We start from the raw sequence: 12,778 nt of genomic DNA on the forward strand, positions 1-12,778 counted from the left end.
AGCCGGCCTTCAAAGTATGTCGTATTAGGCAGCCAGGAAACTACTGCTGTGTTTAAAAACAGACCTGCTGGCTTCCTCAGCCAATCAGGACAGGTGGGACAGTCTGTCAAGGGGCCTAGCTGGTTCAACCCAGCTGTGCTTGTTAGGGCAGCAGGAGAGCAAGGCACAGTTCTGTAGCACCTTATTCCTGAGATGCTGGGTACCATGCATGGTCCTGCCCCCACACTGAGCGCGTTACCGTATCTTACCACCCCACGCCTCTGCAGTATACTGCCCCCCCCCCATGTGCTTGGCCTGCGTGGTGCTTTTTCCCACGCTGCTTGCTGCGCAGAGGGCTCCCCCACCCCGCCGTCGGGGGCAGGATAGGAATGATGGGCGACGCGAGTCCCGCAGCCCTGTTACCTCACAGGCCGCAGGAGGCCAGCGCGCCCCAGCGAACGGCCATTTACGGGGCGGGGCGCGACTCTAAGGGGCGGGGCGAGGCGCACGGGCGCGGCTGTAGCTGCTGCTCTTTGCCCACAGAGGAGGCGGGGATGCGCATGCGCACTGTGTTCACTCCACAGCCCTGCTGCAGTAGGGGAAAGGGCTTGGGCTTGGGCTTGACCCGTCGCAGCGGCCCGGGGCCGCTTCGCCGCAGTTCTCTCGTTCTGCTGCCGGGCCCGGTTCCCGCGGGCTCTGCTCACCGGTGTGTCATCGGCGGGCGTTAGCCAACTTCCCCGCGCGCTCTCCTGCGGCCGGCCGGGGCGAGCCTGAGCGAACGAGCCCGCGGGCAGCGGCCGGTCCTTGGCTGGGCGAGGTGGAGGTGCCGGTGAACTAGAGATGGAGCCCGAGAGCCTCGGCGCGGAGCAGGGCGCCTCTCTCCCGGGGCCCGCCGAGGCGCTAGGGGCGCTGCTGGGCCAGGATGCCGCGTTGCCGCAGCTGAGCGGTGGGGAGCTGGACCGGGAGCTGGAGTCTAAAAGTGACCTGGTGAGACTGGGTTTGTGGCCCTCTCCCTCCCCAGGGATAACGCTCTGCGTGAGGCGAAGCCTGGGCTGCTGGGTGGGGGCCGTGTGGAAGGGAGAGGCTCGGGCTGTATGTTTGCTTCCACCTGCTGCTTTTCGTGTCACGTTCACGCCTGTAAAAGGTTTAGGGCTGGTCTAAGCCGCACGACTCTTCACAGCTGTTTTATTGACTTGTGCGTGCGTCTAGGGTACTACTCTGTGCTGCGGGGTTGGAAATGCCAATGGCGTGTTATCCATAGTGGGCCCAGGATAATTGAGAGAGGTAGGTGGTGGATGACTGGACATCTGTTGGCGAAAGACCCAAGGTTTCAAACCCCACAGTGCTGCTTCAAGTCTGGGAAAGGAACTCAGAGTGTCACAGCTAGATACAAAGTGGAACAGAGCCTCAGTTTAGCATGTTTCAAGGGACTGCTAAAGGTGAAGTAGTGATTTTACTGCCCAACACTACTATTGTGCACACTCAGCACTTCCCAGTACTGTGTCTTCACATGTCTTGATCTGGTGGACTAATGGCTAGGGCACTGAACAGGTCAAGGGTTCAAGTTGTCTTCCCAGCTGTGCTAATAACTAGTTTTGTGAACTTTTGAAGGTCACTATGCCTTTCTGTGCCTCAGTTTTCTCATCTGAAAATGAGCTGGAGGAGGATGGGGTGGCACAGTGCAGCTCCCTGGAAGCAAAAAGCATGTTCCGGCAGCTCCTCGAGGCGAGGGAAAGCCGGAGAAGCTCAGTGCAGTGCCCCTCCCGTGAGTGCTGGCTCTGCAGCTCCTATTGGCTGGGAAGTGCGGGCATGTTGTCTGCAGGCATGGGCAGTGCACAGAGCCCCCTGGTCCCTCTGCCTAGGAGCTGCAGGGACATGCCATCTGCTTCTGGGGAGCCCCCCTGAAGTAAGCACCACCCCGCACACCTGCCCCAGCCCTGAGCTCCCTCCCATACCCAAACAGCTATTATTGCTTTCCCAGGGGCTATCTGGCTCGGACAGCCCCGAGCCAGCTGCATGGCCACTGAAGAAGTCACAGAAGTAATGGAATCCATGACCTCTGTGACAGACACGCAGCCTTAATTATGACTTTAGTATGATGCATTTTAATAATTTTTTTATTTTAACTTTTAAAATATATTGTTAGTGCTTATATGTGGGTGGCAATAGGGAGTGCCAAAGCTGCCATTTGTACTGGATTGCCAAACTGGTATTAAAAAATTAAATGTAAGAAATGGTACAAATCAGTTATCTACAGAGGATAAGTTCAGTTTACTTTTGTTTAATTGCATTAACAGTTGTTAACACATGGCCAAGGGGACAATGTCAGCTTGGAAATAACATTTGTCTTAAAACACCATAATTATAAGGAACACTCACAGTAATTAAAGTTCTGAGAGAAATCTCTCTTCAATGTATTACTTTTTGTGCATTTGATAAAATATGTATACTCACATTCACTGTTCTGGTAGTGGGCAAAGGGAAAAATGACTAGCTGAAAATCTCTTTTTAAACATCCCCAAGGAAGCAGAACAAAGTTAAGGATTTAAAATAAATATTAGGCCATACTACTCAAAGTTACTGTAAGAAACTGGAATTTCTTGATGAAAAATTGCTGAGGGTAAAAGTTGATTCAGGAGTGTCTGCCATATTCCCACTCCTAGGATGTGACCCAGGTGCTGCTGGTCTTTTTAGATCCTTTTTAAACATTGGGCACAGCTATTCTAGAATCAGGATAAGTCTTCCACCTGGTCTGTCTTGTCTATTTAGATTTAAGTTGAAGTAGGAACTCTCTAAGGGCTTGTCTACATGGTGAAATTTGCTGGCATAACTATATGCCAGTATAACTCCCTATGTGGACATTAATTCTGGAGTGAGCATTCGCATGAAGAGTTGTCAGTACAACTGTTGCAATAGACATATACTTGTGTAACTATAGGGCAGAGGTTCCCAAATGTTTCTTATTGAGTGCCCACTTCCAGATCTGCCAGCGTACCCCTGCCCTACTAATCACTGACAATTTGTTCTTCTTAACACTGCCTGTCTTTAGCCATCTGTCCATATTTCACTGTTACATACAGATAGTTATAACCTGACATATACAACTGAAAAAAACCACCCTGAATAAGTTCTGAGCTCAGTTAGACTAGACAGTTGCTGCGCAACTGAATCTATGCTGTACGATTATTGGAGGTGAGGGTTCTGTATGTCAGCATCTCTGTGTTCTCATTGGTACATCTCAAAGTAAATTAACTACTGTATTTAATATAACAAATTCCCACAGAGTTTTAAAGCTTTGTCTGAGTAACCTATTATGAAAATACAATAAATAAAATCTGCCACTACACAATTTCTTCCATGTATTCCCCAGAGATGTCTCACATCTCACAGTTCGTGAACACCGGCTTTAGTGTGTGAGCAATATCTAACACAACAGGGGCATGTTCTAAGTTGGAGCCTCTAGATACAGTGGAATCCCTAGTTTACAAAGTAACTAGTTTTTGAGGAGTTAGTGAAATAAAAAAGCTAATAATTGAACGTCTTAATTACAGTAGGTATAGCACACTGGATTGCTTTCTTGTCCTTCAAACCACTGCAAAGCAATTTTGAGTGCATTGAAGGCACCTGACTATGAAGGTACAGCAGAACCTCAAAGTTGTGAACACCTCAGGAATGGACGTTGTTTATAATACTGAACAAAACGTTTTGATAGTTCTTTCAAAAGTTTACAACTGAACATGGACTTAATATAGCTTTGAAACTTTACTATGCAGAAGAAAAATGCTGCCTGCCCTTTATTTATTTTTTAGTTGTTTATGTTTAACACAGTACTGTACTGTTTTGGTTTTTTTGTTTTTTGTCTCTGCCACTGCTTGATTGTATATGTGCTTCTGGTTCCAACTGAAGTGTGTGACTGACTGGTCAGTTCGTAACTCTGATGTTTGTAACTCTGAGGTTCTACTCCAGTCTACCTTCAGAAAGTTGCTAAATGAAGTACATTCTGAGTTGGTGAAAAAATGTTTGGAAGGTGGAATAATGAAGCTAAACGCCAATCTGTTTGTTTGTTTTTTATTTAGATAGATGACAAAGAGTTTGATATTCCCCAGGTTGATACCCCTCCAACACTGGAAAGCATATTAAATGAGGTGAGTAGCTTTTTAAGAGTTAAGAAATCCAGTCATATACGGTAGTATTCCAAAATATGGAAATAGAATTGTTCATATTAATTCTCTCTAAATGATGACGAAATGGAATATTTTTCTTTCTGCAGTTAGCAAAATACACAAACTGTGTAGTAATTATTCTGAACTGTGTGATATATTTAGATTTTGTGTTTTCTACTCGGATGATGCCATCTTATATTTCTAAGATCAATTTTTAAAAAATACTTGTATTTTTAGAAAATATTTACAGGTAGGTAGATACACAATTGGGCATACTTGTGAATAAATACGTAGCCACAGAACACTAGGTATGTAGGTAAATGTTATACATGGATAAATACAGTTCGATACAATATTGTGTTGTCATTTGATACACATCAAAGATTACTCTTGTAGTGTTGTTATATCTAGGCACTAAAATATTATTTGTGCGCCCTCTGTGTATATGCATAGTGTGTGTTCATGTGGCATGTATTATACATCAGTGCGTGTTGCAGCAATTAATTGGTGAGTAGGGCAGGTTCATTTATATCTGAATTTTTTTTGTATGTTTTTCAGTATGTAGATTCCCGCACACACAACTCTGGTTGTGACAACAATCTTTCTGCATTTCTCTTACAAGAACAAGACTCTTTATTTTAAAAAATTATTTCCACCCTTACCCCCACCTTTAAATATTAAAAAATGGAGCCACATTATGTTTCCTGAAGGTCTAGAACCAGGGCATACTCTGTGACTTAGGTTTAGGTAATTTGTTTTTACAGTGGATCTCTGTAGTGCCTCTGGCCTTACTTTGACATACAACTTCCTAGATTTATCCTCAAGATCAGTGGCTCAGTTTGGTTTAGAGTTTTGTTTTTATGTACTTAGATTAATAGGTTTTAAGGCCAGAAGGGAGCATTACGATGATCTAATCTAATCTGCTATGTGACACAAGCCAGAGAATTTCACCCAGTGATCCATGCATGAAATCCTATAGCTTTTGGTTGAATTAGTGCATCTCTCTTTAGAAAGAAGTGCCAATTCTTGATATTCAGGACTACAAGTGGTCGAGAATTTACCGTCCCCCTTAATAATCCGTTCGTCTTTAATTATTTACCTTTAAGAATTGGCTTCTTTTTTCCACTTTGAACATTGACTACACATTCTAGACTCTGGCCCCCACGTCTTCTGAGGGTCAGTCCCTGTCAGACTCCAGCTGTGGGGATCTCTACTAGTAATACAGATACTCCAAGAAAAACTGGTTACCCCTTGTAACTGGCATCCTTAACTCTCTATATGTTCTAAGGTCTGAATATTTGGTGCAAGTGAGCATGACCTTGGCACCAACAGCCTGAGAATTCCTGGAGATGAGTTGTCTCCAATCTGTCTTGTCTGTCATGTTTACCAAATTGTTGCTTTTCTTTCAGACTGATGATGAAGAAGAGTCTTTTGTTCTTGAGGATCCCTCTCTTTTAAACATTGATAATATTGACACTCACTCGTATGACACATCTTCCTTGGCAAGCTCAGACAGTGGGGACAGGACGCACTTGAAAAGGTAACTGATAAGTTGGGCAGTTCTTTCTGACACCATCTTTCAGATTTAGATGTGTATCATGAGTATTGGAACTGACTTATCATATTTCACTGAGCACGACACAACTACATTTTCTGACTGACACTCAAGTCTATTCAGTTCATGGGATTAGTTTGAGATGCAGTGGGGCAAGCTAGCAGGTATTGAATTGTAAATTAGAAATGTGGTCTACTATTGAAAAGACATTTAGAACTATCCCAAGCAAAGAACCACCCAAACTTCTGTGATGAAATATTTTTCTTTGAAAAGAACCAGTTTTCTCAATAAAAACCTAAATTTTTCTGTTTTCTTACTGGAAAAGAACCCACCATTAAGAGGAAAATCCCCCAGTATACTTCTGTCTAAACTCTGATAGGATCAAACCCTAGTGCAGGTGTTAAAAGTGGATGATGTGGACAAAGAAAAGTAATTCTACCACAGCCTACTTCTTCCTAAGGGATCCACTAGACAGAAAGATAGACTTTTTTCACCGTGGTTCTTTATATGCTGCTGTGGACTGAAAACTTGCAGAACCATGTACCAGAATCTAGACTTTCATGGCTTATTTTAAGTTTAAAAAATTACCTATTGTGGTTGTAAAGAAAACTCTTCCAAATGTGAACAGTGTAATTGATGAAATTGTATGTAGACATCCTGAAACAATGTTTTCTTTTGAGTATGTGAACTGTTCCCTCTCTTCAGTGGAGTGTTAACTTAATCACAGTTTAAAGGGCAACATTGATCATTGATTATTTAACGGCTGATTATTTGTATCAGATGTTCTAGCCCCACAATCCCAAACCACTCCTGGTTCCTTCTCTGGGGCCAAAAGTTCCAGCTGCCCCCTGAAAATTTGCACAGTGCAGTGGTTATTAATATAAGATTTGATGAAAAATGATAGCTTGGGGCAAAATAAAATGATTTGAATGTGAAGTCAAATAAGACACAATGACATACTGATTATTTTCATAGGTAAAAACAAGTTTTTATCAAATTCAGTTTACCTGAAGTGCTGATGTATTATTTCTAGTTTTGCTGTACTGCAGAAACCAGAAGGCCTTACTGCAAGCTTTAGGCCAAACTAACTGCAGGGTTCGTGGATTTTGACAATAACATAGGCCATACTAAAAAAACTTAAGATTTTCAAAAATAAGAGCCTAGCACAGTCCACATGTGAGGCCACACATTTAGGACCTCACTCACAGAAGTGCTGAACGCCTAGGAGTTCTCACAGAGGCCATTTTTGAAAATCTGTGTATATGTAAGAATTTACAATTAATTTATAGCATCACAGTGAGGCCTTGTGTCAATGGGGCTTTATTAGTACATTATACTGTAAATACAGGATGTGAATTAGATACAACCCCCAGCTAAAACCTCTCCAGTGCATTATCAACAATCTACAACCTATCCTGGAAAATGATCCCTCACTCTCACAGACCTTGGGAGGCAGGCCAGTCCTCGCTTACAGACAATCCCCCAACCTGAAGCAAATACTCACCAGCAACTACACACCACACCACAGAAACCCCAACCCAGGAACCAATCCTTGTAGCAAACCTCGTTGCCTACTTTGTCCTCATATCTACTCTAGCGGCACCATCAGAGGACCCAACCACATCAGCCACATCATCAAGGGCTCATTCATCTGCACATCTACTAATGTTATATATGCCATCATGTGCCAGCAATGCCCCTCTGCCATGTACATTGGCCAAACTGGACAGTCCCTACATAAAAGAATAAATGGACACAAATTGGACATCAGGAATGGTAACATACGAAAACCAGTAGGTGAACACATCAACCTCTCTGGACATTCTATAACAGATTTAAAAATAACTATTCTTGAACCAAAAAAACTTCAGAAACAGACTTCAAAGAGAAACAGCAGAACTAAAATTAATTTGCAAATGTAACACCATTAATCTGAGCTTGAATAAGGATTGGGAGTCACTGGCTCATTACAAAAACAGCTTTGCCTCTCCTGGAATGGACACGTCCTCATCAATTATTAGGAGTGGACTACATCCACCCTGATTGAATTGGCCCTGTCAACACTGGTTCTCCACTTGTGAGGTACTCCCTTCTTGAAAGCTTATGCCCAAATAAATCTGTTAGTCTTTAAGTGCCACCGGACTCCTTGTTGTTTTTGTGGATATAGACTAACATGGCTACCCCCTGATACTTGTAAATACAATAACACTTTAATAAAATACGCTTGAACTTGTTTATCGGGAAAAATAAGTTTCCAGTTTTACTGTTCTTGACTGGTTTAAAAACACTGTTAACTTTCAAATCAAATGAAACAGTTCAACCTAAGAGTTCAATTAAGTTTTAAAATCTGTGTTAATGCATAACACTGATAGTTAAGATTGCCTGGCTATCCCTGTTCTAATGGGCCAGGTTCAACTCCTTGTAATTTCTCAAACTTTCACTTTTCAGGCGCAACTTCCCACATCTAATCTCTGCCTGAGGGGTGATGTTTTGTTTTAAATTATTTTTTTAAATAGTGAGCAACAACATTTCCGCCACTTGGAAATATGAAGTGTGAAAATAATCATTTGCAACTTTTTATTTGCAACTTTTTATTAATAGTTCTGATGCTTCAGTGTTTGGGAGGGAAATCATTTGAAATTGAGAACATTCTTAAAAGCTTGATATTGATCTTTTTGGAGGGCTGTTAATGTTTGGTCAAATTAAAGGGTTAACAAAAAAACAAAGCAGACACACTAACTTTTTAACAAAGCAGATTTTGTATTAATGATCTCTTTCCCTTTGGTTTTGTGCTTGTGTGCCTCAGAAAGTTGTATGTCAAGTGAGAAATCCATTCAAGTGTTTGTGGAATCTCACTTGATATACAAGTGCTTGTGGAAGATTCGACAAGCAAGGTAGGGCTCCAAACCTCGCTCCATATCACTTGCGAAAATATGTTCCTGCCTCTCTCATTGCATGGTTTGGATAGTGTGTGGTAAATGAGGTGATTGCAACCATTAGTAACTTTTTCATATAAACTTAAATGCTGGGATTTATTCTGGACTAACAACGTTTTTACTCTCTTTTTTTAGAAAGAAAAAACTTCCTGATTCTCTCTCTCTTCATGGATCGGTTGTCCGTCTTTCTCTTCTGAAAGGAATTTCTGCCCAAATAGTATCTGCTGCAGTAAGTGTTTTATTCCTTCAGTGAAATAATCAATCGAGTTACAATGAACAGGCATGAGAATATAAATTAGTAAATAAAAACAGTACCTACTTTGGTAAGAACTTCATGTGTGGAGTCTGTCAGTTTCACACTGTGCACTCTTAGGTACAGAATATTACTTGAAGCTCTGAGCTTAATGATGAGGAAAAGGAGTGGTGCATTGAGTCAGGATAGCTGGTTTCTTGCAGTGCTCATCCACAGCCTCTGAAAGGAAAGTGAGTCACAAAGGAAATGGCTATTAAAGAATGCATCTCAAAGAAAATGTTCAGTGGAAATATAAACCTGTGTGTTCCAGTCCAGTCTAGTCACTACATCTAGTTATAAAGAAAAATAAATGGCTAAAGTGTTCTTAAATAAAGACAGATCAAAGAGGGAACTCCCTCATGACAATATTAATGATACAAAGACTGAAAATATCACCTTTTCGTTAGGAACAAAGTTTATGAACCACTGAAGGCGAAGGGATAACTTTGTTGAAATCTCTGATTAACTAAATAGTAGGAAAGCTAGCAGCTGTGCTATCCAAATAAGCTTGCCTTACTGTCCTGAAACTTATTTGCGGTGTGTTTTGCCAAAAAAAAGATTAGATTCTTTCAGCACTAGTTTGCTTCATTAAATGCATGATGATACTGAAACAGCTTATGGTCTGACTGATCTCTGCCCTTACAAGCCTCATTGACTATAATGCATGCACCCACTTTTTGACAGTTGTCAGATGGACTATATTAATTCTGACCTCAGTCTTGTCATGTAAAGAAAAGACAGTATTGACTGTATTGCTACACTGACCCAGAGGAAATGTCTGTCTGAGATCAGAGTTGAAGCTGCTTGTTTTTGTGGATTCGAATGTGTGCCAGGTGGAAGGCTGAATATTGGAAATAAAAGGGAGTTTGTTTTGGTCGTGACTGTCATGCTGTCTGGAATGGCTCATAACTGTGAGTGCTTGCCTCAGGGCTGACTGTAAAAAGCAAGGCAGACACCTCAAACTAGGAGTATGTTCTGTAATTGTATGTCACCAATCAAGTCCCAAATGTGAACTCCCAAAGTACTTCAGTAGTTTTATAGGGGAATCGCAGCCAATCCCGTTAGACGCTCCAGTCTATCTTGCCACCAAGGCAAGCTGCGCTATGGGATAAATGGTCACTTACACTAAAAATCACAAATATATTCCAGGTTACTCTCAAAAGACTAGTCACCTAGTAGATTTACATCCCAGGTCTCACACCAAAAGCAATGCTGGCAGCCAGTTCTATAGTATGCTAACTAAAGGTTTATTAGCTAAGAAAAAGGAATGAGAGTTAGAGAGGCTAAAGTAGGTAAAAAATGTATGTACAGATGAGTCACAGTCTGTAATTCCAAATGATAGCAGAGATCTAGTAATCTGCAGAGAGAAAGGAGCACATTTTGCCATTCTGATCATCACATGCTGACGGGTTGACTTCAGTGCACAAGAATTAGTACTTTCTTGTTGTTCTTTTCATTTGGATTACACAAGGCTTCTTTCTTGTTTGATGGGTTATTTAGTTACAGGGATATATACAATATAAATGTTTGCTATTACATTATAACAGGGTACAAATAAGTGAAAGCAATGCATGTAATATCCAGTTAGTTTTCATGAAGTGTAAACACCAAATACATTCTTATGCCTTTAACTATCACTTCTGTATTAATATAAATACGAGTGATTTGGCTAGCTTCCAGCTGTGAGTTTGAAAGTTCTCAGCTGCTGCCTAGGCTTTCACATGATCTGGCACCTGGACTGCTAGTGTTAGAGATGAGCCAGAGTGCACTGAGGTAGCGGTATTTAATTTTGTGGTAAAATGTTAGTAATTATCCACCCAGATTCTACTTCTGGGGCACGTACGCCCCATGTGCTTGAAATCTGATTTAAAAAAAAAAAAAGAATGTTGGCTGTGGCCCCTTATGCCCTCCTGGCTACTGTGGCAGAGGACATAAATGGTAGGGCAGTCGTTATCGCCGCTCTGTTCCATTGTGCCATGGTTGGTAAGAAGGAACGGCTAGTAGTGTCTGTGTCTTCAAGCAACAGTTTCTCCTATCTCACTTTGTGAACTCGTTTAGCTTTCTTAAACTTTGTTTTTATTTTACTTTATTTTTGTTCATTGTGGTGACTTCCAAGTCTCCCATCTTTAATACCCGCCCCTCATGCAACTCCACTTTGCCCACTAATGATGTGCACTGCAGATGTCTCACCTGCCCGGGAGAGGACCACAACAGAACATTGCTTGATATGCTAGAAAGATTCTCAAGAACAAAGAGGCAAGGCTGCGCTATTCTTGATGGAGTTATCCATGCAACCGCAGTCTTTCCCCCAAGAAGCCTGGGAAAGCTCAACTGCTCCTGTTCTCAGCACTGGCTAGCTGTGGTACCACCTCTACCTCTCATGCGTTCTCCTCCCACAGATGGCATTCAGGCACCAGGGAGAGGGAGGAGACTGCAGTGGTGCTTCTAAGGCATCAGATGCAAATTTGCCTTCCTTCCTTGAGTATGAGACTCAGATCTTCTTGGGTTCCCTCTGCTAGGAAGTGCAGCCTCGAGCCATTCACTGGTGCCTTGGCATCAATGACTCCTTCATTCCAAAAGGACTGTGGTGCTTCTGGCATGGTGTCTGCACTGTGTGCTCTAGCACCAAGACCCTTGGTGACTACCACCTACCATGTCACTGAGCTCTTCCTTGGCACTGTTGTCTACTTGGTATCTGGTACCATCCTGGTACTAGTGTAACTTTTCATTGATCTGGTACCAGAGTCTCCTCTCTTGGACCATTTTGAGAGACGTCTTGTATCAGCCATCTACTTTGGCTTTGTTCCATATGGTACCATGCAGACCTGATAGTCTGGGCAGGATTGCCTCTCTTATGGAGGAGATCTATGTGTACTTGTCCTCACTTGAATTCACTGAGGGCTCCTCTACCTCCAGATCCTGATTTCCACCCTGGGTGAGCCAATGGGAATTTAGTGGACAGCCCAGAGAGTACTATAAAGGTGAACATAGGAGACCACTAGGTTCCAAAGAGCATCTTTCACAATATCCTCTACAGTTTAACAACTCTGGCAGTTTAACACCCCTTGAGCATGAACTCTACCCTGGAAGAGACTCATTTCTTTTGTTTCTCAACCAGTACCCCCTTCTCTGAGGAAACAATGTCAGCCTCCTCTAAAGGCAGATGAGTACTTCAGTTGGAAAGACCAACTTTCTCCTGACCAGGAACCACCAACCTCCTCAATAAGCTTCCTTGTCTCAGGGTGAAGCTGTTAACATATCTTCTGTCTCAAGATGAGTTTAATTTTCCAGGATCTCCTCAGAGTTCTCAGCAGTCCTTTTGGACATCCTATCTGAGATAATTCAGGAGGAAAAAAGGTAAACTGTTGGATGTTCTCCACATTATAAAGTGGGCTGGATAGCAATGCCCATAAACAAGGGTGATCGTTTGCTGGTGAAAGAGATCTGACATACTCCCACCTCCATGCTACCCACTTCAAAGCTAATAGGAAATGCTAGCCCCCTGTGAGGGGATATGAGGGTTTCTTCCAAAACCTGACACCTGGCTACCGGTGGTCCAGGAGAAATCTAAACAGCAGGGAGCACCGAAGAATATGCCACAAGAGAAGGACTGCCCCCAAAATTGTACCTGTTTGTCTACAATATCTATTCTTGTAAGCCTCCAGTTGAGTGACTAATTATCAAGTTTTGCTTTCAAAGCTTGATTTATTTTTTTTTTAATTTTTTATTCCCTTCTCTCCTCCTCCCCCCCCCCTTTGAGAGTGAGTCTCAAACCTTCTGAACAACTTGCCACAGGAGAACACTAGAAGGAATGAGGACCTTGATGGTAGAGGTACAGCTGGCCACCATGAAC

The 12,778-nt window shown here is 42.4% G+C and overlaps 1 protein-coding gene across 4 annotated transcripts in view; it reads left to right on the forward strand.

Moving 5' to 3' along the window:
* Positions 1-557: 557 nt before the first annotated feature.
* The window catches only part of VPS8 (VPS8 subunit of CORVET complex), a 245,348-nt gene continuing 233,127 nt past the window's right edge, over positions 558-12,778 (forward strand). For all 4 annotated transcript variants that reach the window (XM_030576520.1, XM_030576526.1, XM_030576525.1 and 1 more), the window contains exons 1-4: positions 558-966; positions 4,056-4,124; positions 5,552-5,682; positions 8,769-8,862. In XM_030576520.1, the coding sequence (XP_030432380.1) occupies positions 820-966; positions 4,056-4,124; positions 5,552-5,682; positions 8,769-8,862 (441 nt within the window). In that variant the 5' untranslated portion in view covers positions 558-819. The remainder of the gene's footprint in view (positions 967-4,055; positions 4,125-5,551; positions 5,683-8,768; positions 8,863-12,778) is intronic.

This window comes from Gopherus evgoodei, chromosome 9 (assembly GCF_007399415.2).
Source record: "Gopherus evgoodei ecotype Sinaloan lineage chromosome 9, rGopEvg1_v1.p, whole genome shotgun sequence".
Taxonomy (NCBI): Eukaryota; Metazoa; Chordata; order Testudines; family Testudinidae; genus Gopherus; species Gopherus evgoodei.